Raw genomic sequence first — 27,240 nt, 5'->3', positions numbered from 1 at the left:
CATGGAAAACTGAACATAAATCTGGTCTATGACTCTTTAGGAGATGCTTGACTTTGATAGACCTTCTGCTAAAATAGAAATGTCAGTGTATAAACCTCAGAACTCTTGTAACAAGCATCATTAGATTTTGAATGTGTCAAGTTTAGTTTTATTTAGTTTCTTAAACTCAGGCTATGCACATATCATCACTTTCCTCAGCCATAAAGTGTTATCACAACTAGGACAATTCCTGTTCCATCCTCTTGTTTACACCATCCTCCGTATATAGGTTCAATTCTGATGGCAGCTTGGATAACTTTTAAGCTAAAGTTCCTAAGACCATGGAAGGGTATTTAATACATATATATACTATATTAGAAATTTCAATAAACCCAAATGTGTTCCTGGGCACTGAATAAATGAAACACCCTCCAACTATGACGGCAAAAAAAAATATCTATTTCCAAAAAATACATATTCACAAACCAAACTTCCTGCGTTTTTTTTTTTGCTCCAGTGTATCTCACACTTAGGAGGAAATTCCTCAGAAGTTTATCACCAATTTTAGATTTTTAAAGAAAAATTTCCAGTGAAAACATGATAGCCACTAACCTTCTGGAGCACTGTGACATGGCCTATTATGCTGAACATTATATATCACAATTTTAATATTGGACAAATAAGCTCAAAACCCCTTGGTGTGGATAATAATCTCATTTATGAGTGTTATGTAAGGTAGTATCAGATGGTCTTTCAGTTTTATGAGATCTTACTGCATTCATAGCAGTAGCCAAAAGCAGTTGTTCTTCCTCAAGGTACTTCATCCTCCAGACTGAAATGTGGCATAATTAGATACTTGAGGAATATTTCTCTCTGTGTGTGTAAAGTCAATAGAATTTTTATTAAGTTTAGTGTGACTAGTGTAAAATTTATGCTGGGCTGGAACTTATCTCTGTTTAGTTAGCAAAGCAAACTGTGACTGTTTAAAGTATTAAATTAAGGAAAAAGGTATAGCATGAGTCTTTCTTTTAGCACTGAGATTTGAAAATAAATCCAATCTGTAATAGTGTAATGGATGACTTTGTATGCAATTTGGATTAATATTTGCATAGCTTGAAGACAATTTTGTTTTTCAGGTATGGCTTTTTTATTTTCTATGATGTTGTCTCTGGCTGGGTGGATAGGGGGAGAGCAGTGGATGTAGTCTACCTTGATTTCAGCAAGGCATTTGATACTGTCCCCCATGACGTCCTTATAACAAAGCTGAGGAAGTGTGGGATAGGTGAGTGGACAGTGAGGTGGGTTGAGAACTGGCTGACTGGCAGAGCACAGAGGGTCGTTGTTGGTGGTGCAGAGTCCGGTTGGAGGCCTGTAACTAGCGGTGTTCCTCAGGGGTCTGTGCTGGGTCCGGTCTTGTTCAACATCTTCATCAATGACCTTGATGAGGGGATAATGGCCACCCTCAGCAAGTTTGCCGATGATACGAAGTTGGGAGGATTGGCTGACACACCTGAAGGCTGTGCTGCCATTCAGCAAGACCTGGATAGGCTGGAGAGCTGGGCAGTAAGAAACCGGATGAGGTTTAACAAAAGCAAGTGTAGAGTCTTGCATCTGGGGAGGAATAATTGCATGCACCAGTACAGGTTGGGGGATGAGCTGCTGGAGGGGAGCTCTGCGGAAAGGGACCTGGGTGTCCTGGTGGACGACAGGTTGGCCATGAGCCAGCAGTGTGCCCTTGTGGCCAAAAAGGCCAATGGCATCCTGGGGTGCATTAAAAAGAGCGTGGCCAGCAGGTCAAAGGAGGTGATCCTCCCCCTCTACTCTGCCCTGGTAAGACCTCATCTGGAGTACTGCGTCCAGTTCTGGGCTCCCCAGTACAAAAAAGACAGGGATCTCTTGGAAAGAGTCCAGCGGAGGGCCACGAAGATGGTGAAGGGCCTGGAGCATCTCTCGTATGAGGAAAGCCTGAGTGAACTGGGTCTGTTCAGCCTTGAGAAAAGGAGACTGAGAGGGGACCTGATCCAGGTCTATAAATATCTAAGGTGTGGGGGGCAGAATGGCGAGGCCGGACTCTTTTCAGTGGTGAGTGGAGACAGGACAAGGGGAAATGGCTGGAAACTGGAGCATAGGAAGTTCCGCACAAACATGCGCAAGAACTTCTTTACAGTGAGGGTGACGGAGCACTGGAACAGGCTGCCCAGGGAGGTGGTGGAGTCTCCTTCTCTGGAGATGTTCAAGACCTGCCTGGATGCCTACCTGTGCTACCTGGTGTAGGGAACCTGCTTTGGCAGGGGGGTTGGACTCGATGATCTCTGGAGGTCCCTTCCAACCCCTACAATTCTGTGATTCTGTGATTCTGTGATTGTAGTTACAAGTTACTACGAATTGTTTGTATTTTACTATCATTTATAATAGCTACTGGCTTTCTATTCTGGAAAAGTATAACAATAAACACTTCCTGATGCTTGGAATAAATCTCTATATGGAAAAACTGTGAATGTAAGAAGATATGAGTGTGGCAAGAGGCAACAATGAAGTAGAAGTTTGTGAAGTAGAGTTTGAAAAGTTTACCTGTTTCCTCAGATTGCATATCATGCGTGGCCTTTAATGAGGAAAGTGATTCAAATATTAAGTTCTAGATGAACTATGGAATGAATTTAGGGTTTTCATTGAAGGTAGATGTATATCAAGCACAACAGGTACAACATTCATCTAAAAATAGAAATTCCATACTCAGCACTGGTGAGGCTGCACCTTGAGTACTGTGTTCTACTTTACACTCCTCACAAGAAGAAGACATTGAGGCCCTGGAGCATGTTCAGAGGAGAGCAACGAAACCGTGAGGGATCTGGAGCACAAGTCTTATGAGAAGCAGCTGAAAAGGCTGGGATTATTTAGTCTGGAGAAGAGGAGGCTCAGGGGAGGCTTTATTGCTTTTTACAACTACCTGAAAGGAGGTTGTGGTGATGTGGGAGATGATCTCTTTTCCCATGTAATTTGTGACAGGATGAGAGGGAATAGTCTCAAGTTGCACCAGGGGAGATTTAGGTTGGATGTTAGGAATTATTTCTCTGAGAATGGGCTACCCAGGGAGGTGATGGAGTTACCAACCCTGGAGGTGTTCAAGAAATGTTTAGATGTTGTTTAGTGGGAGCTATTGGTGATAGGTGAATGGTTGGAGTGGATGATCTTAAATGTCTTTATCAAGCTTGGTGATTCTAAGATTTTATGTTTCTATACATTTCTGATAAAGATGTAGTATCTTCTACTGCAGTGCACTGGTGTTACTGTGCTTGCATCCAGCCCCTATCTACAAACTTATGTGAATGACTTTTAAGAGGTGCAGAGTTCTGTTTACGTGGAAGTAAGTGAATAACTACATATACTTGACACATCTGCTCTCTTAATCACTTTGGTTTTCCAGCAGCACAATTTGAGTCCTAGAACTTTTTTTTTTTGTTAAAACTTAAATAGCTTTTTTTGTATCCCTATCAGAATAATGTTCTAAATTTGCAGAAAAATCTGTTTGCTGTAAGTATTGAACAAATAGGAATAGGTATTTTTATTTTGGAGATGATTTTTAAAGTAGAGAATTTAAACATTGTCCTAAAGTTTTAATCAAGCTAATCTATTGTTGTCCCAGCAATTGTATCCCTGAGCTATTGCAGGAGGGTTATGAGACCATAAAAGGCTCACCCACATGAAGTTGAAGGAGCACACACGTGCACTGGCAGGCAGAACTTTTATAATAGCCCAATCACAGGTAAGAACATCCTGCCCCAGCTCCTTCCAGAGCTGTCACAGGAAACTATCAGACCCACTGCCTAAGTGTGAAACCTGCCAAGATGAATCAATGAGAGCAGATCTCAAGAGGAGTGTGCAAGCTAAGTGGCATTATGGAATACAGGGAAGAACATGTAGGAATTGTTAAAAACTAATCATGACTTGTTTATGTGAAGGAATCAAGGGTGAGAAAAAGGGTCAAGACGATTTGGTGAGGATTAATTCTGGAAAATAAAGGGAAAAGAGGTTAAGTGGGACTGGATATGTGTAAACTGGAACTGCCAGCAAATATCAAACTGGACTAGGTAATGATAAGGTTAAGTAGCCTGTGAGCCAGGTACTGAAGTTGCAAGGCTAGGCCAGATATGTGCATCTGCAGAGGAGCTGCCTGCTGGAAGTACAAGCCAGCTGCTGGAGAGACAGCGGGATCTGGGAATTGATTGAGGCACCAATTTGTGTGCATATGTGTGATATGTAATACATGCATAGTTCATGTTCTTTTCTGTAAATCTACCTTTCTTTGAATTGGAAATTCTTATTCACATTTACTAAATCTATTTGTATAGCATATAAAATTGCCATATAGTTCTTTCACTAAGTACCCCGCTTGTATAAGCGTAAATACTTCAAGTCTTCTGACATCAAGCTTCTCTCCATTTTCTTCATTCATTCTTGTAATTGTTTCCTGCATATATCTTGATTTCGCTTTATCTTTTCTGACCTTTAGCCATCCCAAATGTACTGGTTTCAAGCAATCTTAGCAGTGCTGACACAAGAGACATTGAAATTAGTATTGTCTTTTTTATGTCTCACCTATGTGACAATGCCCAATACAGTATTATCTTCTACAAAGAAACGCAAAATTTCCAATAATCAGTTTGCCATTGCATTTGCAGAGTAAATAGCTGGTGAGACATTCTTTCTTTCACAAAATGAAAACAGCTGAAGTTATTGCAGATTATAACACATTTATTTTTTCAAACTTATTATGTTAGAGAAAGCAGAAAGCCAATTTGAAAAGTATAATTCAAACATTATATTAGAATTCTGCATGTTTTCACTATTTAAATAGAATTGATTGTACTGTGTGCAGTATTTTTATATGTCACACAAGATGAATGTAACTCTTCCTCTGCTTCTCAAGAAAAATAACACAACCTGAGAATTAGAAAAATAAAACAAGAAGGAAGTCAAATCAGGACGTATCCGCTCTTATACATATATATGATGTAAAATATCTTAGCAGAAATAATTGTTATTTCCTTTGCTTCTGCATAGATGAAGAGTATATGCATTTTTTCAGTCATCTTGATTCTATCTAGAAGGATATAAATTCTTTTGTGAGACTGAGTCCTGAGAATCAGCCTCCAGCTAACGGTCATGCATTTTTTCTGGCATATAATTGTGAATGGATCAAAGTTGCAGTGGGGCTGTTACAGGCTGTCTGCTGAGAACTCAAAATGAGTACCATGGCTTGCTCAGACTGAATGGACACTGCATATATAAGAGCTGTCATACAATGCTATACTTTAAATTCCTACAGGCCTCAGTGAAGATTATTGTTTCCAAATTAAGCATCATTAATTTGCTCACAGTTCTCAGTGCTCTCTAACTATAGCTTATTAGTATCAGAGCACAGATGTTGTTAGAGAAGCATTACCATGGAGCTGTTTAATGTTTGAAATGACCTCATATTTCTATTGTCAGAAGTTTTTCTGTTTTGCTGGAGGGAAGAATTACAAAAGAGGAAGAAAATAAATCCTGCATTTTAAAATAGTACTAGAGGGGAGCCAGGAAAATTTTTGGACCTTTAACTAAAGCTATTTTTAGGAACAGGAATTCTTTTGCTTACTATATAAAATTCTTAATGCGTACTCATACTTAAAAAGATATGCTTCAGAGAAAACTATTGACATGCTGACATGCTCTTATACTCGCATTCTTTGCTGTGAGAAAAGTCTGTAATAACATGTCAGTGCTATCCTTAGCTAAACAAGGGCTACTCAGTGTGCATTATTCATAAGAGAAGTTGTTCATCTAACATGTCCTTCTGCAAAGCAACAGCTGAAGAAAGAACAAGAAACCTAGAATCTATGCTCCTGCTTTCAAAATGTAGAAGAGATTAGCTATACTTCATATCTAGTGAGTTAACTTGCTCTCACTTTTCTTCAGAACAAAGGTGAAGGAAAAGAGTTAAATGTTCTCCTTTCAGCTCATTTTTAGGCTAAGCACAGCCTCTTAATTCTAGCCCTCCAGTACTAGAAGTTACCCTCACCAGAAAACTCACACTCCTTTAGAAAAATCTACACTACTTTTTTTCATTTTTAAGGAGGAAATAAGGAAAGTTTTGAGTTGAAAGGAGTGGCAATAGGAAAAAAAAAATCGAAGGGGATTTTTCCAGCATATGAAACTGTTCTTTCAATTTCCAGGAAGAGGTGAGAAGCATAGATGCGGTACTGCTTTTTAGTTGGACTTCCAAACATTTTTAAGTGCTCAGTTATGACTGTGGGAGGTATTTCTGAGGGAGATTAAGTGCTAAAAATCTTCCCCCAAACCTCTTCAGTTTCTAGATTATGATTTTTAAACATTTTATTTACCCTTTGGAAAGAAGTGAATCCTATTTCTTCAAAGCAGCCATCAATGTAATTGCTTTTTTTTTCCTGTACCAAATATGTCTTCATGCCATCGCTGAAGAATGGAGTAGTATATATCCTGAGAAACTTGATTGCTTCTATTTGTGTTGACACATGGCTACAACAGTTCTAATGTATTTTTGTTCACTTGTCTTGCTTTTAGAATTGTATGCTAAACTGGAGTTTGTACATCATCACTTCTTGACCGCACTTCAATTGCTAAAAGGAAATTATGCATGTTTCTAATTATGCAAAGACATTACATATCTCTCTTGCCTGCGTAAACTGTACACTTATACATGCGCTTTAGCTGTAATTACTGTACTGGATCTTTGTACCAAAATATCACAGAAGTATTGTTAGAATTTAATCATATATAAATAGTCATTTGAGCAAACATAGTATATGAAAACAGAGCTCCAAGTCATATTCTAGCACTCCTTGCAACAGGAGTAATTATTCCTATCACTTATCTTACTTGTTTGGTTTCCATAGAAACCTTTTGTAGATAAATGCAGTTTCATTTTTAGTAGATTCTAGATGTGTTTTTTACTGAAATTTTGGGTCACGCCAGCAATTTCTGAGTTTTATAACTACAGCCTCCATATGGATTTCCTATCTATCTCAGTTGTCTTAAAAACTAGTCTATAGTTTTTCCCAAAGCTCCTCCTGTACTCATGGATGATTTTACTTAATAAGATCTAAAATACTCAGCAGTCCTCTTGAAGCTGGATATGCTGCATCTCCAACTCAGATTTAAGGGACTACAAGTGCAAAGCAGCTTCACAAACTACACAGTCTTGCCTATCGTTTGGTTTATCTATCTGATGTCCCTCTCCTATTCTGTTGTCTCAATGTGTATGTATGCATGTGTATATATATGTGAAAAGGTTCAGATGGAGATGTGCTGAAGAGTAAAATTAGCATGAAAAATTGCAAGTGTTTGGTTTCAATTTTCTTTGGCTAATTCCAATGATTTACTTCTAGATTTTAAGTCTGAATGTGGCTCTGGGCAGCCTGGTCTAGTGGCTGGTGACCCTGTCCATGGCAGGGACTTGAAACTAGATGGTCTTTGAAATCCTTTTCAACCCGGGCCATTCCATGATTCTTGTAGATAGAATGCTTTCTTACTCCTTGAATTCATAAATTAAATAAAAGATCCATTCTCGGTAACATTTGGTTCTTTCAACAGCTAACTACAGATAATATCATTAATCAAAGGAATGTGCCATTTCTCAGTCAGGAGATAGCCCCAGTGTAAAAACGTCTGTGACCTTTCCTGAGTCAACTAGGTATGAACTATTACTTGACTTATTCTGTAAGTGAATGAAATGAGGAATCGATGAGGAGAGGGGTACTGCTGGACCTTATTCTCACTAATAAAGAAGGGCTTGTCAGGGAAGTAAAGGTTGGGGGCAGCTTGGGTTGTAGTGACCAGGAGATGGTGGAGTTCAAGATCCTGAGTGGAAGAAGTAAAGCAAAAAGTAGGATTGCTATCCTGGACTTTAGGAGAGCCAACTTCGATCTCTTCCAGGACCTACTTGGAGCTGTCTCATGGGCTTGGGTGTCAGAAGGTAAGGGGGCCTGTGAGAGCTGGTCGGCATTTAAGCAGCTCTTCTTCCAAGCTCAGGATCGGTGCGTCCCTGTGAGGAAGAAATCGGGAAAGGGTGGCAGGAGACCTGTGTGGATGAGCAAGGAGCTCGTGCACAAACTCAAAGGAAAGAAGAAGGCCCATGAAATGTGGAAAAAAGGTCTGACTACTTGGGAAGAATACAGGAATGTTGTCAGGGTCTGCAGGGATGCGACGAGGAAGGCTAAAGCCCGCCTGAAATTAAATCTGGCAAAATGGATAAAGGATAATAAAAAAGGCTTTTTAAAGTACGTTAACAGTAAAAGGAAGACTAAGGAGAATGTGGCTCCCCTGCTAAGTGACAGCGGTGTTCTGGTAAGGGGATGCTGAGAAGGCGGAGATACTGAATACCTTCTTTGCTTCTGTCTTCAGTGAAAAAGTTCCCCCTCGGAAATCTGAGACCCTGGAGGTTAGTGAGAGGATCTGGGGAATGGAAGACCTCCCTTCAGTCAGGGAAGAGGTGGTCCAAGAGCGCCTAGGCAACACCAATGTTCACAAATTCATGGGACCCGATGGGATTCATCCACGGGAGCTGAGGGAGCTGGCAGAGGTGATTGCTGAACCACTTTCTGTCATCTTTGAGAGGTCTTGGAAGACGGGGGAGGTGCCTGAAGACTGGAGGATAGCCAATGTCACTCTGGTCTTCAAAAAGGGCAAGAAGGAAGACCCAGGCAATTATAGGCCAGTCAGCCTCACCTCTGTCCCTGGAAAGGTGATGGAACAGCTGGTGCTGGATGTCATCTCCAGACAACTGGGAGAAAAAGAGGTTATCAGGAGTAGTCAGCACAGGTTCACCAGGGGGAGGTTGTGCTTGACCAACCTGGTAGCCTTCTATGATGTTGTCTCTGGCGGGGTGGATGGGGGGAGAGCAGTGGATGTAGTCTACCTTGATTTCAGCAAGGCATTTGATACTGTCTCCCACGACATCCTTATAACAAAGCTGAGGAAGTGTGGGATAGATGAGTGGACAGTGAGGTGGGTTGAGAACTGGCTGACTGGCAGAGCGCAGAGGGTCATCATTGGTGGTGCAGAGTCTGGCTGGAGACCTGTAATCAGCGGTGTCCCCAGGGGTCTGTGCTGGGTCCGGTCTTGTTCAACATCTTCATCAAGGACCTTGATGAGGGGATAATGGCCACCCTCAGCAAGTTTGCTGATGATATAAAGTTGGGAGGATTGGCTGACACGCCTGAAGGCTGTGCTGCCATTCAGCAAGACCTGGACAGGCTGGAGAGCTGGGCAGTAAGAAACCGGATGAGGTTTAACAAAAGCAAGTGTAGAGTCTTGCATCTGGGGAGGAATAATTGCATGCACCAGTACAGGTTGGGGGATGAGCTGCTGGAGGGGAGCTCTGCAGAGAGGGACCTGGGCGTCCTGGTGGATGACAGGTTGGCCATGAGCCAGCAGTGTGCCCTTATGGCCAAGAGGGCCAATGGCATCCTGGGATGCATTAAAAAGAGTGTGGCCAGCAGGTCGAGGGAGGTGATCCTCCCCCTCTACTCTGCCCTGGTAAGACCTCATCTGGAGTACTGCGTCCAGTTCTGGGCTCCCCAGTACAAAAAAGACAGGGATCTCTTGGAAAGAGTCCAGCGGAGGGCCACGAAGATGGTGAAGGGCCTGGAGCATCTCCCCTATGAGGAAAGGCTGCGTGAACTGGGTCTGTTCAGCCTCGAGAAAAGAAGACTGAGAGGGGACCTGATCCAGGTCTATAAGTATCTAAGGTATGGGGGGCAGAATGGCGAAGCTGGACACTTTTCAGTGGTGAGTGGAGACAGGACAAGGGGAAATGGCTGGAAACTGGAGCATAGGAAGTTCCGCACAAACATGCGCAAGAACTTCTTTACAGTGAGGGTGACGGAGCACTGGAACAGGCTGCCCAGGGAGGTGGTGGAGTCTCCTTCTCTGGAGATGTTCAAGACCTGCCTGGACGCCTACCTGTGCGACCTGGTGTAGGGAACCTGCTTTGGCAAGGGGGTTGGACTCGATGATCTCTGGAGGTCCCTTCCAACCCCTACAATTCTGTGGTTCTGTGATTCTGTGAAAGGGTAGGCTAAGCCCTGAAGCAGTCTATCACCCAGGACCATACAGATGAATTATGAGGAAGCAGAACACTTGTTGCTTGGTGAAATATGTCTCCTATACAAAAACCAACTAAACTAACATTGATTTCAAACTTTAGGAGCAATTTGTTTTTTAATGATACTTCTGCAGCAACAACAGAAGAACTTGTTTTACCTGATGTTGGACAAATTAATAGCAAAGTATAGATGGGATAGATTGTGTTAGGTATGTAAGGTCTACTTACACTGCAAATCAAGTCATGGTGTATTTTGAGATTTCCTCAATCATGCATGACATTCTATCTGTGCAATATGGCTGTGAGGGGAGTTTAAGTTTTGAGAACCCAGGCTAAATAGGCAGTGTAAACATAGCCCATGTTTCTTGGGCAAAGCTCAATATGTTTTTTATCCCCTGCTACAAGATTGGCATTTTTTTTCCATTTCATATAGCTTCATTTCTCAAAAGAGCAATAAATGAACCACTAAAAGTTGATGGTATACAGGGTAGGGAAATATCGGTCTGTCCAATTACAATCTCACAGTCCAATTGACAACATACTGTGTAACTTACAGTAGCTGTTGATTCAGAAATTATTTCCTTTTGTATCTGTTCATATCATTCTTATACCTTTAAAGTTCCAAAGAATAATTTGAGTGTATACAAAGCTATCATATCCTGGATGACCTCCAATCTGTTACAAACAGTGTAAAGATCTTTGTAAGATTCATCAAAAGGGTTTAAATAAGTACCATTAAGTCTTCCTCTAGAATTTCCTAAGAATCTCCTTTTGTCTCTCAGAGCTTTGTCATTTTTTCCCCGATCTCAATTCTGTCTTTGTAACACCTTATTCTTTATGTACTTTTTTAACCATAACTACCATAAAACTCTAGTCCTGCCTCTTTGTCTTTCTTCTAAGTGATCTCTTTTCTATTCCAATTATTTGTCCTCTCTCTCACTTTCTTATTTTTTATTGTGATGTAACACAATATTGTGATCAGTCTCAGAATCTCACAGTATTTCTCATCTGATTCAGAATAATTCTGCCTGAAATATGTTTTATTTGCCAAAATAAACACCATCTGAGTGAAAAAATTATACAGCAAGTACTAAACTTTCTCATCCAAACTTTTTTTTAAACTTCTAATCCATGGTCTTTTTGAAATTGTTGTGTGCTTGTCAATGTTTTATGGGCTTGTTTGTCCTGATTCTATGACTAGTGGAGTGGAGGGACACGATCTGTGCCCTGAAAAGAGATAACGGAATAGGATAGAGAGATGGGCCTAAAACAAAACAGCAGCAGTGATCTGAGGAGAAACAAACTAGTTTACTAAATAAGATACCTTCAAGACAACATGCTACAATACAATTCAATATAATTAGAATTGGAGCTAATAAAGAAAATGAGAGAGAGTGTCTGAAGGCTCAAAGCCTTGCTCTAATGCTGAGATGAGACAGTACCCGCAACAGATGAGCCAGACGATTGGAAAAAAGGGTAGTTAAGGTGACTTTTATCAGTTCCCCCTGAGTAGAAATAATAACAGCACATTGAACAGTCCTCTGGGAAATGTAGTTCTTCTCTTTCAGGACAGGTACCTAGACATGGAGCATTAACTCTTTAACTCCCAGTGCACTACATGATGTTATGTTGTGGAATACCAATAAGCAAAAATCATAAAAGCATGACAGTGCTGTATCTCTCCATCACTTCAATCAGCTTGCAGAAATTCAGAATTTTCCTCCCTCATTTCCTAAGGCTGGTAGATATTTTGCCTTGTCAGGAGGTCCATACTGCTAAGTCTAGAGCAAAAGTATAATTGACACTTGGTATCTAATAAGTTGGATTTCTTTGTTTTTTTGATGGCATATTCCTCATATATTCTATTGCTTTATTATTCCTGCTCGAATTCTGTAGCAATGGTTTTGTAACCACACAGTCAAAATTCATTCATAGATACTCTTAATAATGATAAAAATTTATGGAAATTATATCTTTCTCCAGAACATCCTCTTATTCTAGACATGTTTTTGTACAGGCAGAAGTGTTTGGCTATTCCAATGGGATTAGAAAGTCTTCCTTTTTTTGTCCCCTTTTTAGCTTGAAGATTCTCTGCAGTCATCTTAAAAACCACACAGAATCGTAAACTCTATTTACATTCTGACTTCACTGTAGCTTTTGGCAGTGTGCATTGTATAGGCTTCCTTTCACAGATAATGATCTCCATTCCTTATGAGAAAGGACTGTAAAATTGTAGGCTTTGGTTTATAACATCTCTTTCTGAACTGTTAGATGGTAAATTACAACATATTTAAAGAACTGAGAAAATCAGTTTTATTTTTTCTTTCTTTTCTTTTACTTTTCCAGAAAAAAAAAAGAAGAAGAAAAATAGATAGATTCAAGTTTTATTTTTCCTTATGTTGTAGTATAATTGAAAACAGATTTTAGGTTATCTTTAAATAGAAATTAGAATCTCTGAGGCTCTTGCTCAAATACATTGCAGTCATAGTTTTTCGACAGCTTATATTGAAATTGAGTTGAGTGATGAAGTACCCAGCTCCTCTAGAATTACAAGAGTCATATTCCTCTATTATGTGCTATCTCTAAACAGATGTGTCTAATTTCATGAAGTATTTTATTTTACAATAGGATTCTATGGGTTGGCCACTTGAATCTCAACCTCAGTGGCTTTGAAGGTAGACATAGTTTAACATATAGATATTGGAAGTTAAGAATGTTTAAATACCTCAAATCTGAATATCCCAGAAAAATATGAATCTTATTAAGTCTTTGACCTTATAAGTAAGCTTATTTTGGACTCCTTGCAAATTATGAATTTTGTTTTAATTAGGTAGACTTTTTTTCACCTTTCCCATAATGGCTCATACTTTATTAATATAGATAAAAAGTGAATTCAAGATGTATGCTTCTCTAACTTTTGAAATAGGTGTGGTATTATCATGCATTCCAAACAGTGTCATTTGTTTTCTATGACCTTATTTTAATAAAACTATGCAGATATATACAGAGGAGAAGTGGAATGACCTTGAAAGATGATTACGTTTTTACTGCAATGGTGAATATTCCCCTGTCATTCACTGACCAATTCACCCACACAATCACATACTGGATTAAAAGCTTCTACCTGAGTTTAATATATTCACTCTCTCCCTTTTAACAACTGTGCTAGAGGCAGGTTTTTTAGCTGTTGTTTGTGTGGAACTATGCTCATCTAGATGAAACACACAGGAGCAGTTTCATCTCATCTATCTTCAGCCATCTTGAGGTTTGATGTCTAACCTGAACTATTTGTCTAGGTTTCCTCTGTAGCTAAGAGCTAAAAAAAGAGTCTTCAGATAGTGATTTTTCTCGAATAAAATATGTCTCGGGTGAGATGGATTGCTTTCAATACAAACCAGCTCCTTTTCTTTCTGTTTCATTTAACAGAGGGAGACTATATGAGCTGCTGTTTATAGGCATACTATTTTTTTCAGTAGCAGAAATTAGATTATGCTAATCTTAGGCAAATGTCTTGATTTAATTTTGGTATGTAAACTAGGCAGAATTTCCGCTTGTATTAAAATTGCAGGATTTCTGTCCACTTCAAATTCACCTCTTAATTTTCAAAAGCATGCAAATATACTGCAAACCCAAATTTATTCCTAATCACAGTGAGTACGTTGGGCTAACCTATGTTAATTCTAAGATTAATCTGAATAAAGATGCATGTTTCTCGGGGGATCCCTTCAGGTATTTGTAATTCTCTGCCTGGAGAAATGAAGTCCTCTGTGCTGCTATAAAGCAGTAGGATTTGGATGGGATTCATGTCACAAGGTCTATTCAGAAGTACAGAAGTTCCTACTGTATATGGTAAGATAACAGAAGATAATTTGAAAGATTAGCTTCAGTTTAGGAACTTTATTATCAAATTTGAATATAGAGGGCTTCTTTCTGCTGCTTATTTACAGTGCCATTTGAAATATTATTAAATATCTATATAACTGGTTTGTCACAGAACCTATGGAGATCTGTGCCTTTCTGGATTGATAGTTACGAATACTCCAGAGTGTCTGAAATTTAGCTAAAGGGCAACAAAACTGGCTCAGTAAGCAGAATGTGATTATGTCATCCTTTGCAAAAATAGCAGACAGTTCACATCTCATCATTATCTGCTTAAACTGTATGTGAAACACGAAGAAGTAGTCAACCAAAAGAGAAAAAAGTGTCAGAAAGTTTAATTAATGACACTGACAATAACTGCAGGCCATGCATCACGATGGTTAATAGCTTTCTCAGACATTCCTGGTCTCAATTAGACTTTCACAAAGCAAATAATTAGCATGGATTAATCTGCACTTTGTGTTTTGGCTGTTGGATATTGCTTTGTGATGTTGAAGATGTCTATTCAGGGTTTTTTTATTCTGTTTTTCCTCCCTCTTTCTTAGATTCAGGAATAAGCACACTGAAGAAGCTAAGGGTGATGGATTGGGAAGAAAGCAGAAAGAAGACACTTCTTGACTAATAAATATATCAGAGTGCTCACTACAATTCACATGGCTTCCAGACTTGAAGATTTCTTACCTTCTTTGAGTACAATGTTCCTTAAGCACACTTTAAGGCCTCACAGATGCCACTGTCCTATGGCAGTACAGTGTAGCACTGAGATACTCCTCATAACCCCATCCTGATCAGCTTCTTAACTGCATCCCGGCAGTGGCATCCTTTGTCAGCATCACTTTGCTTGCCAAGTTTTAGGTAGTTCCTAACATGGTTTGTTGTGCATTCCTTTGCTGATGAATATATTTATATTTGAATATTTATGAACACATCGTACTTAAGGAACACGCCATTCCTGAAATGAAACTGTACTTCACAGCTATAACTGGAAAGAACACAGTAGGACTCCTTTTTGGAAAAATTCACCCCAGCTATTTATTAACACAGATCTGTGATGAAATGTCAGTGGGAACAATGCTTTACAGACTTTCCAAACAAAAGTAGCCAACAATACTCTTTTTGTCTCTTATCTGAAACAGGCACATAGGAGGGTAACAAACACATTAAAATCTATCAGGAGTACATCTTTGCATGTGTCTTCTTATAACTAAAGTGTAAATACCTTTGGCTCTTAAGGGTTAATTTTTTAACTTTTTTTCCCCCGAGTATTTATTTTTTAGCATTATTACGCCTCTGTTAATTTAAAATCATCAGAGCTAGTATGTGCTTTATATGTGTGCTTTCGTGTAAGAAAAAGTTCTTAAAACATGTAGCATTTGGAAAATGAAAGGAAGTACAAGAAAAGATGGAAATTTGTATGTGTTTTGTAGGGAGATGCAATTTAAACAACACTGAGAACTAGGTAACCCCTTCTGTCTCCCACTTGCCCTCTCAATTTCCTGAGATAAGTTGGTCTGTAGTTCAAGCAGTACTTTGCCTAATACACATCTTGTGATTTCCCAAAAGAGATATTTGGTCAGTAGAAGAGTCAAAGTCCTATGAGGCAATCAGCCTCACAACAGTTGGAACGTTTCTGTTACATGCATACGAACACTTTGTACACTTCAATTGATTTGGAATGTACCAGAGATTCAGGAAAACATTTAATTCTCTCTCCAGCATGGTTTGATCCAAGAAATGGTGATTTTTACATATGTATTTTTTAATTAGTTTGACTTGTTTTTCAAATGTCTTATTTTTCAAATTTCAAAGACTTGAAGATTATATCAAGGCTTTCCTCTTAACTCTTAAACTGCTAGCTGTTTAAAACATACCTAAAACAGTTTAAAAATGCTTAAGAAATCTTTGATGGCAGAAACCTGAACTTCTTGCTTCAAATACCACTGTGAGAGACAGTGTGCTAGCACCTCTTTTTTTGCTGGGAGAAGTGTCACAATTTTCAGATCGACTGAAACATCGAGGAAGGTGAATGTGGAGGGTGCTCATATAATTGGTAGGAATCACTAATATGTAGAAGTGCATGAGCATTATTAAACTTAAGGGAAAAACTTAGGCACAGTGAACCTGTAAGAGACATTCCATCACAGTCAGTGATAATATCAAGACTAGAGATTCCTCACAAACTTTTATTCTACAGAGAAGGAATCAATAATTAGGAAGCTTAGAAATGAATCTTACATTTTTCATTTCCTATTTTTTTCCTTTCTTAGCTTTAGCAATGAGGAAAAAATCCATATGTGAGTTTTCACTGAGGCATCTAAATTAAGGATTTCTTACTTTAATATGTAGGCAATGACTTTAGTTATGAAGGTAAATATTCATCTAACATTCTGAGCAAATATTGTCTTTAATAAACCATATTTGAAAATAAGACAGATTTCCTTTTATATATCTTTTATAGCAACCTGACCGGCACTCTACGTAGATGCTGGAAATCCTGAGGCAGTAATGACATCTGGCTGATTGCCAATACCACTGACTCAACTTGTTGCAATGCTGAGTCTTATGTAGAAGCCTATGGCGCAGCAATAGAATTACTTTCAGCATAAACAAACCTATGGGCTGAGACTATAAGTGCGCAAGAGAACTCTAACCAACTTGGCTTCAAGAATCCCAGCTGAATAACATACTACATGTTCTACTACAGTTACAATGCTAAATCTAATGTTTGTAACTTTCACAAAGGATAAAAGCAACTGAGAAAGTTGGTGCATAGTGCACAATTCTTTCTGTATCAAACATACAGAAGGAAAAACTGTCAGTTTGAAAGCAAAGAGAAGAAATCTCCTTGTCACTTAAATAAACAAATAATAATAATTAAAAAACAGAAAGCAAAAAAACCCTCATGCAAACTGTAAATACACTACTCAAAAAACCATCCTCTTATGCAAATCAAAGCAAGTAAAAATACCCACTCAGATCTTGTGCTTTCTGACTCCAAAACGGTTGATGCTTCCTCAAGAATTCAAGACAGCAAAGGACAGCTCATGATGTGTATTTGTCTTCTGTTGATAACTGTTTTAGTTTGAAAGCGTAAACACAACAATTTGTGCAGTGATACACAATATTTTTAGTAAGTGCAATGGTAATATGATGCATCACAAATTGATAATGCCCTCAAAGTCATTTCTTAAGATGGCACAGAAATGCGTCAACATTTCTTAGTTTTGTCTAAATATTATGAAACACGTCTGCAAACTATACTGCATCTGAGAATTATTTAATGAATCAGCAGATATGGAAGGAATGATGAATAAAACGCTTAGCATTTAGGAAAATGTCTTCTCTATTATTTTCAGTGTCAAAATACAATCGCTGTTGTTGCAAGTGTTTCAGCTGAAAATATTGATTTTGAAAAGCATTTAATGTGACCTGCATGTTTATCTTACTGTGCCTGCCTGCAGATTGAGACAGCAGGTTGGAGGAAGCACTCAGGTATGCTGGGCCAGGCAGTGACAATGTGCATTCCTCAAAAGAGATTGTAGGTTTGCCCATACATATATGAATGCGTGCACACATATATATGTGTGCTTAGATATAGACATCTTTGCTAACTTTTGTGGATTACCTTCTGGTATTTTATGCACTTTGAGCAGTATATGGATAGGAGGCTGAGAATCACGATTGTGTACATTTTATTTGAAATATGATTAAAAAACTGTGAAAAAGCAAGGAAAGGGTCAACCCATTGAATAGATTCTGCAGGCTTCTAAGGAAGAAGAAAATTTTGCGATTTAAATTGATGGAGGATTTTGTCCTTAATGTCGTTTTAGTCAGATATTTGTCATAGAATTCCTAACTTTACAGGATTCTACTTGGCAAATAGAATAATAATTATATGACTCATGCGGTCTATGCCCCAGTCACAGCACAAAACCATCCACCTCATTCTTGGCAGATTTTTGTTTTCCAAACTCCTCCTTTTCTCATCTAACTCTTTGGAAATCCCACAAACATCCTAGGCAATCCATTCTAGTCCCTACCTATCCAAAGAGTAAGAAAGTCCTAAAGTTATAGGCTGTTCCTCCATAATTATCAAGTCAAACTCACTCAGCCTCTCATCACACAGCAGGTTGTCCAGCCCCTGAATATTCTGGTAGCTCTCCACTGAATTTACTCCAGTTTATTCATATTTGTCATACAGGGGGAGTTAAAAAAAAGACCATGGTACTCTAGCTGTGGTCTGATGGTCTGACAAGGGTTGAGTGGAGGATGATAATCCGTTCCTCAAATGTAGTGGCTCTGCTCCTCCTAATGCAGCCCAGGAAATTGTTACCCCTTCTTGCTGCCAGGGCACTGCAGGCTCATGGACAGCTTTCTATCTACCATACTGTCCTTTGCTGCAGAGCTGCACCACAGCTCTCAGTCTCAATCTGACATTGTTCATAGTGCAGGAAATTTTTAGCACTACAAATTCAATAGCACAAAATGATGACTCATGAGTTTTTCATGACTCATTTATAATTTTTGTAGGTCTTACTGGCAATTGTGGCTAATAACTAGAAAATTAATAATCTGTTGTATACCCAGGGTGTAAAATATTGCACACAAGTGCAAATACACTACAGGGTAGACTACAGAAACCACAGAGAAAAGATCATAACAGGTGGTTGTTCTATTAACAATGTCTTTTTACACAGATTTCTCAATTATTGTAGAATTACAGAATCTTCAATCTATATATAGACCATACTCAGAACCTTAAAAAGCTTAGGGACCCTCAGCTACTACTGCCATTGTATAAAATGAAATGCCAAACTCATGAAAATATCCCAAAGCTTTTGATATCTTTTCTCTTCCCACCCCCATGTTTTGGCGGATGGCAAGCTGGATGTGAGCCAGCAGTGTCCTTCACAGCCCTGAAGGCCAATTGTAAGCTGGGCTGCATCAAAAGAAACATGACCAGCAGGGCACAGGACATGATCCTGATCATCTATCCTGGGTATGTGAGGCCTCACCTGGAGTACTGAATCCAGATGTGGAGTCCTCGGTACAAGAGAGACATGGACCGGTTGGATTGCATCCAGAGGAGGACCGCAAAAAATGATCCAAGGGATGGAACAATCTCTCCTGTGAGGACAGACTGAGAGACCTGGAGTTGTTCAGACTGGGGAATAGAAGGCTTCAGGAAGACCTGAGAATGGCCTTTCGTATCTAAAGAGAGGTTGTAATAAAGAAGGGGACAGGCTTTTTTGCAGGATCCATTGTGACAGGAAAAGGGGAAATGGTCTCTAAAGAAAAGAGGGAAGATTTAGATTGGATATAAGAAAAAAGCTTTTTCACAGGAAAGATAGTGAAGCACTGGAACAGGTTGTCCAGAGATGTGGTGGAAGCCCCAGCCCTGGAGACATTCAAAGACACTGTAGTGTCCCTGTTCATTGCAAGGGAGTTGGACTAGATGGCCTTCAAGAGTTCCTTTGAACTCAAATCACAGAATCATAGAATCACAAGGTTGGAAACGACCTACAAGATCATTTAGTCCAACTGTCTCCTCATCACCATTGCCACCACTAGCACTAAACCACATCATGCAGCACGTCATCCAGATGCCTCCTGAACACTGCCGGGGACCACCACCTCCCTGGGCAGCCATTCCAGTGCCTGACCACTCTCTGAGAGAAAAAGTTCTTCCTTATGTCTAATCTAAACCTCCTCTGATACAAAATGATTCTATGATTCTATTTGCAAGTGATGGTTTGGATGTAAAAAAAATCTCAGAGAAACTGTTTTCATAAGCATATGCTTAAAATGAAGAACTATTCTCAAAATTAACTGATTTCAGTAGTTTTTTTCCTTTCCTAAACTGGAGAAATATTTCAGAAATTAGGCAGTTTCAACTTGTAGTCTACTTGGAGTCAAATGAGGAAAAAAACATGAAACCTAGCTCTTCTAAATTTAATTCAAATACACAAATATTTTATGTCCAGATTGCCAGTATATATTTTTGTCTGAATGAAATACATAAAATATTCTTATAGATTCGTCCTTCTGGGAGTGCTTTAATTTAAATGCATTCAGTACTTCACTTGCATGACATTTTATTTGCATGCTTAGAAACAGCATTGGGATTTTATTGTTATGTTTATTTATATATATTTTTTTTGTGTGTGCACATCACAGGGTTTAAGACTGATTATTAGAGTGAGGGTACTTGAGAGAAATTTCTTTACTCGTTCTCTTTACGGCAGAGGTACGATCTGTGATCATAGAACAGGTTTCATTTTAGGTTTGGCTGAAATATAAAAGAGAAAAGTAACAAAAGCCAAGAAGATTAGGATCATGTATATTAATTTTTTATTCACATATGTTTTTATGAAAGAAAAAGTTGATGAAAAAGTATTATTTAACCAACCATAAGCTACCTGAAATTCATTGTTAAAAGCTAAACAGACTTAAACAGTTTTCCCTCCTCCATTTTGTTCTTTTTTACTTTCAGGTGACTGGCGACATTGAAAAGAAATTGTCTTATGGAGTGCAAGGCTGTTAAGAAATACTTTGCTTGTAGAAATGATCTTAAACTTTTCCCATATTCTGACAAATAATCCAACTGACTGTTACATGTATGACCATGTACAGAGATTATATTATGGAATAGTTAGCAATAAATTTTTAAGGAAACTGAATTAATTTGCTGCGTGTTTTTTTCGGTTTCCAGATACGATTATTGAAAGATAATGCAACAAAATTTTGATTCCAAAGGTAAAATTTTAATTTTTTTTTTAACATGCAATTATTGTAAATGAAATATTTTCATAATATCCATCAAATTCACAGATGGAAGTAAAACTGTATACTCAGATAATCTTATTTTGCCTACAACATAATTTTGAAATACATGGATCTTAACCAAAGTTTCTAAAGCTGTAAAGCTAGCTTTCTACCAGGCTTTCATGCAGTGTGCAAGCTGGAAATTCATGGACAAATCAAAGCTGAATAATGAGTTATACTGTTGCCTGCAGAATGCTGTGTCATTCATAGCAGAAATTCATATGTAGAAAGTGTGGTCAGGGCCTTTGCAAAACAGTCCTATGAGTAATAAAGCTAAATGTTATCTTCAAGAATAGGAGCTACAGAAGTACTTGGCAATGCCATAAAATTTCTTTGAATTGCTAAGGAATTGTATTAATATATTTATTCTGCATTCTTTTACTTGAAAGTTATCGGAAAATAGATTTTGAGCAGCTATAGCCCTGTCCATCCATGACTTCTCAAGCAGAATTAGCTGACACTTTTAGTTTGATCTCTCACTATCTTAGTTCCTTATTTATAATAATAAACCCTCCATTTAGATCACAGTATTGGGTTGAAGTATACAGATATTAACCAACTTTCAAATACAGCAGTGGTGATATCGCTAGAAAAGCTCATGATGCCTTTCTACTGAGGATAATTTTAATGGCCAGCAGTAAACAGAGCACAGGTTTTCATGAATGTCAAGAAGAAAAAGCAAAATATTAAATAGCTACTCATTAAGTGAACACTTTCCATTTTGTGTCTCCATCTGGTTTAATAGAAAAATATTTTACTAACTGTAGCTAAATGTTCACATACGAAGGAGAGGTGAATTATGAATGCATAGCAGCCTTAGTTACAGCATTGCTTAGAGTTGGAAAGATTTGCAGTTATCATGCTAATTTTTTAGCATCTGTTTTGCAGGTGTTGTATGCACATAGACATGTCTGTAAGATTTTGCATTTCTTGTTTTGTTTGCAAATGTCATCTATTACTATAGAAATATGCAGTCATAGAAAAGAAGAAAATATCATATTTTAGATTTGAAGTCTTAAAGAAAATTAGAGAAATAAATCGACCTGTCCAGTTACAAAGTGTTTTATTCCTTCAGGAAAGTCTACTTGATAAACATTCTGGCTGAAATTTTTGATAAAATAGGCAAAAAAAATTGGTGTTTTTTTCCTGAGACTACACCCAGAAGGAATCCTAGAGAAAAAATGTAGACTGTTCAAAGTCAGTAGCAGTTTTTTTTCATTTGCTTGTGTTTGTAAGAATTTAACATTAATTACTTTAAATAGAAGAAATTGATTATTCTTTATTTGTGGCTTTGCAAATATATCAAGTAAGTGTTGACTATGTTTTGGAACAGTTGGGAAAAACAGATGTTCATGTTAAATAAAAAATATAAATGAGCACTACATAATTATAGTGCAACTTTCTAGCAGCGCATCGTGATTTTACTGTGAAAACATTATACTCCAATGCAAATACTGTATACTAATCTTTTAATGTTTATGAAGGATTTTGAAGAGCTACTGAAGTGCTGATCACTAACAATAATTTACACAACGTGAAGCTTTACTATATGCCAGATCTAAGCTGGTTGCATAGTTGTGTCAAAAAATTGCCTAAACTGTAATTACAGTGAAGTAAACTGGCCAGGTGCCCAGCAGATATTAAAGACCTTGCTTAATATGTCACACTTGTGAGACTGAAGACTTATTCAGCGCTAGCAAAAAATGTATATTTTCATGGGCATTGAACGGTAATATTCAGGTCTATTTAAAATTCAAGGAGTTAGAATATGTGTTAAATTAAATGATACACTGACAACTTTTGGATGCTCCCTAAAATGACTTGATGTCATTTTAGAAAGCTTATTTAGATGTATCTGAACTACAGGGATACACAATTTTGAAAAGAAAACATGAATTTTAGGGGAAGAGAATCACGAAACTATAAACAAAAGAGCCCAAAAGAAAACATGAGATGTAAGTCTTTACATGGCATAATAAAAATTCAAACAAAAAGTTATCTCATTTCCCTTTTAGTATTTAATTCAATTTTTAAAAATTCTCAATCAGATGATAACATACATTGCTGGAGAAATGATAGTGAGCTTGTACTGATTAAAATTGACACTTTCAAGTATTTTTTTATAAAGCATACCTGCCTTTGCACTGAGCATGTTATATTTATTCGCAGCTGGTCTTTCATGCTTGATTCTGTCAGAAACCTTTGGTTTAGCTGTTGGATGCTCATCCACTCACTCACTTACTACTGTTACTTAATCTAATTATGATATTCTTTTCATGTTTCCTCATTTGCTTAATTGAGGTCATTATCTCTCAGCATAACTGACATGAAAAATGTGATGACATTGGTAATGCTGGAAATATTGCAAACAGGAGCACTAACTACTAAATCATAGAATCAGAAAATCATAGAATGTCCTGGGTCGAAAAGGACAACATTGATCATCGAGTTTCAACCCCCCTGCTATGTGCAGGGTTGCCAACAACTAGACCAGGCTGCCCAGAGCCACATCCAATCTGGCCTTGAATGCCTTCAAGGGTGGGACATCCACAACCTCCTTGGGCAACCTGTCCCAGGGCATAAATGTAGGTATAGAGTAGAAATGGTACATAATGCATTTAGTACAGACAGATTGGTCAAGGTTATTGGTTTAAACAGTGACAAAAAACCCACAAAAAATTCTGTAAGTTTTGAAAGAACAATTACATTGTAAAATCTTCATGGGATATCTTTTTGAACTGTTAACATACTATTGATTGTCACTTGAATGACATCAGTTCGATGCTAGTGGCTGGCATATACAAAGTGTTTTAAAGAAAACAATTGTTTAACACAGCATCCGAGGCTTTCCAGCTTGAAATAGTGAGCCATTATGGAAAAAGCAATTTGGCAACAGAAAGAAAGAGAGTTTATTTTTCACATCTTCAGCAACTAATTTTGTTTCATCATTACAAAAAGCATTCATATTATTAAAAAGTAAGTAACATGACCAAGTAAATAATTTTATCAAATTCAAATTCACAGGTTCAAATGTAAATCTGAAACGTTTTTATTCAATTAGGATTTATTTTTTTTTTAAATGTGTAAGATGAGATATCATTACACTGTCCCATAGACTAGGGAAAAGTTAAAAAATGCACTTACTAGTAAATGTTTTTAAACTGCTTTCTTTACAAAATAACACATTTTTTTTTTCTTTTTTTCTTTTTTTTTTTAACCTTGTTATTATGTCAGTCAGTCAAGCAAGTAAGTACAGCCAGCTCTACATCTTGTAAAATTCCTGAGAGATATATGTATGTTTTCCTTTGGACTGATACTTTTTGTCTCAAGTAAGTGACAGCTACTGTTTGATAGACATAGAAATGTTTAAATAGTTACTGTTAAAAGCATTTCATTTTACTTTCCAAGGTTTCTAAGGCATATTCAGAGCTTTCTATTAAACAAGCCCTGGGAAACTAGGATATATACTATTAAACTCAGAAACAAAGACTCTTTGCAGTTCACTATGAATTGATATTGTTTTAGGATTATTCCTTTCCTCTACTGAAGGGGATGGCAAAGATTTCATCTATCATGAGCAGAGAAAGACTATCATAGATACAGGAAAAAAAAAGTGAGGTTAAGGAGAGATCAGAGCACTGATAGAATATCAAGCATTAATAGTCAGTAGAAACAAATTCAAATTGTTAGAAATCTAAGACAATAGTAACAAGCAGAAGTGAGTAAAAAAAGGAAATAAGGAAATTGAAATCTGAATAAGGAAGAACATGAATAATTTTGAAAATGTTTCTTCCACTGAACTATAGAGCCTAAGTCTTTTATTGCTTCTCTTTTCACAGTCTTTGATAGCGTTTAGCACATGGGGAACACTAAGAGAACTAACAATTCCCTTACGATTCTAATTATTTTCATATTGCACAACATTAGAGAAATTAGTAATCAATTGTGTTGACATTTATAGTTAATCACATTTTTTTCACCACTTCAGAAGACAATATGAGCTGTAACATACTTCACATAGAGAAATTCTTCAAACAATCTGAAATAATGAAGATCCATTACTAGAACAAGGCAAGATTTTTCCTGGTTGAAAAGTGCCAGTTCAGAGAAATTAAATTTCACAACAGAAATTTAATACTTTCAATGCTACATGGGAAAAAAGTTTTTTTTTTTTTGTTTGTTTTTTTTTTTTTTTTTAAATGGAGAAACATATTTTGGCTAAATGTGAAAAAAACAGTAGTCTGGTGGTTGTGATGTATGCGTAAGGTATGATATGCAAGCTGAAATTCCTTCTGTCAGAATCATATTATGTTCTTAAATCTTGACTAAGTACCCTACTCATTAGCTCTTTTATGCATAGGCTTTGTCCTCTCTAAAGCTTTGTAATGTGTTTTGCACTTTGTTCACACTGGAAAAAAAAGAAAAGATCCATCTCAGTGTTTTACAGACTGGAAGAGCTGTTTCCCATCCAGATCCATTTGCAATCAAGTATTTTATTTGTCCTTAATATAAAGTTCTTTTCTTGAAGGTCTTGAAACATGATGAAATTTAGAGAAATATTCAGGTTTATTCCATTCTTTCACATCCTGGTAAGAACTGACCCATAGCTGCTTGTTTTTGTGTGTTACCAGTCTGAAATGGAGTACTTTGATCACCTCTGAGAGCCCTACATAGATCCCCATGGAAATTGAGAGAAGCCCTAAAGCATGGCTCACTTTACTGAATAATGTCCTACTGGAGATGACAGTTCATAGCCGTGCAAATTCTGGGCAGAGATGTTGTGGTTTTGATGCACCAAACCCCACCTCTGATCTCCACAACCACTGGCTTTTGGCAGATCATCTATTGATTGGTAATGTACTTTACATCTAGTAGACCTGTTATTCCCATAAATTCTTGAAAATGTTTCCAGCTGAAATGTTGTTTGAATTTAGATTTTTCAAAGTTGTAGGTAGCAGCAGCAGAAAATATACAAACATACACTGTGGATCAGGAAATATATGCTTTGCAATTGCCACTCTTGTAGTGTTTTGCCTGCTCTTTGTAAGTAATTATGGAAAAACTGATAGCTTACCTGTTTGATATAACACCAGATAAGTTGTTCCTTTTCTCTCTTTTTGGATTTTTCTTTTTTTTCCTAGGAAGAATTAAGTGAATATTTTTCTTTTTCTATTTTCTTTTTTTTTTTTTCTTCAAGAAACTGTGAATATATTAAAAGTATCATTTGTTCAGTCCTGTTGGAAACACAATGGTAGTGTTTGTACTGGGAAACTGAACAGTTCAGGCATGGGTTCAAGCACTCACTGTGACTGACTATACTGTTAATTGTTAGCATGATCCCTAACTTGGTTTTGATCTGTGCCAAAACTGTGTTTGGGCATAGTTAGGGGGGCCACCAGGGACAGCAGATCATTCCTAATAGGCCATTTGGACCATTCTGTTCTACCTTGTTCTAGGAGGGTAGAGAGCTTAGCTCTTTCAATTGATATGAGCAGTGCAGTGCCAGCTGGTCTCAGGTCCATAGAAAGATCCATGGATCATTTAATTTACTGGTGCAGATGCAGCCAGTAGAGCTATGGCCAGCACAAAAAAAATGTGAAGAAAAAAGTCTTCAGCAGACAACGTTTTCAGCTTAATGTTGCCTGTACTCTGAATCATTTTTTCCTAGATTTGCATAAAAGCTTATTTTCTTGAAAATAAAATGTTGAGGTTAGAAATAATAATCTTTGCCCTTCTGATTTAAGATATCCAGCAATGAAGCTCCCTAGGGAAGCATACAGGTAGGGGGATGACCTGCTGGAGGGGAGCTCTGTGGAAAGGGACCTGGGTGTCCTGGTGGACGACAGGTTGGCCATGAGCCAGCAGTGTGCCCTTGTGGCCAAGAGGGCCAATGGCATCCTGGGGTGCATTAAAAAGAGCGTGGCCAGCAGGTCGAGGGAGGTGATCCTCCCCCTCTACTCTGCCCTGGTAAGACCTCATCTGGAGTACTGCGTCCAGTTCTGGGCTCCCCAGTACAAAAAAGACAGGGATCTCTTGGAAAGAGTCCAGCGGAGGGCCACGAAGATGGTGAAGGGCCTGGAGCATCTCCCCTATGAGGAAAGGCTGAGTGAACTGGGTCTGTTCAGCCTTGAGAAAAGGAGACTGAGAGGGGACCTGATCCAGGTCTATAAATATCTAAGGTGTGGGGGGCAGAATGGCGAGGCCGGACTCTTTTCAGTGGTGAGTGGAGACAGGACAAGGGGAAACGGCCAGAAACTGGAGCATAGGAAGTTCCGCACAAACATGCGCAAGAACTTCTTTACAGTGAGGGTGACGGAGCACTGGAACAGGCTGCCCAGGGAGGTGGTGGAGTCTCCTTCTCTGGAGATGTTCAAGACCTGCCTGGATGCCTACCTGTGCGACCTGCTGTAGGGAACCTGCTTTGGCAGGGGGGTTGG

At 38.1% G+C, this 27,240-nt stretch overlaps 1 protein-coding gene across 3 annotated transcripts; it reads left to right on the top strand.

The window, feature by feature from the left end:
• The first annotated feature begins 1,533 nt into the window (after positions 1 to 1,533).
• Positions 1,534 to 27,240, top strand: LOC125692272 (uncharacterized). 3 transcript variants are annotated; one of them, XR_007376608.1, is made up of 2 exons: positions 1,534 to 1,688; positions 9,411 to 9,637. XR_007376608.1 is itself a non-coding variant. In XM_048942666.1 (2 exons), the coding sequence occupies exons 1-2, from the start codon at positions 1,555 to 1,557 to the stop codon at positions 27,212 to 27,214; spliced, it is 699 nt and encodes a 232-aa protein (XP_048798623.1). In that variant the 5' UTR covers positions 1,534 to 1,554; the 3' UTR covers positions 27,215 to 27,240. The 3 variants fall into 3 exon arrangements, 2 of the variants coding, with proteins under 2 accessions (XP_048798623.1, XP_048798544.1); XM_048942666.1 differs by lacking the exon at positions 9,411 to 9,637 and adding an exon at positions 26,650 to 27,240; XM_048942587.1 differs by lacking the exon at positions 9,411 to 9,637 and adding an exon at positions 26,734 to 27,240 and having other exon boundaries at positions 1,534 to 1,772.

The sequence above is a fragment of the Lagopus muta genome, chromosome 1 (assembly GCF_023343835.1).
Source record: "Lagopus muta isolate bLagMut1 chromosome 1, bLagMut1 primary, whole genome shotgun sequence".
Classification (NCBI taxonomy): domain Eukaryota; kingdom Metazoa; phylum Chordata; class Aves; order Galliformes; family Phasianidae; genus Lagopus; species Lagopus muta.
The sequence above is the reverse complement of the archived record's forward strand: the minus strand, read 5'-3'. Positions and strand labels throughout refer to the sequence as shown.

Excerpts from the sequence above, each read along its gene's own strand:
- LOC125692272 (XM_048942666.1), top strand. The coding sequence starts at position 1,555 with ATGAGGTTTAACAAAAGCAAGTGTAGAGTCTTGCATCTGGGGAGGAAT. Across the intron at positions 1,689-26,649 it reads GGTGTCCTGGTGGACGACAG|GTTGGCCATGAGCCAGCAGT; the intron begins GTTGGCCATGAG and ends GGTGGACGACAG.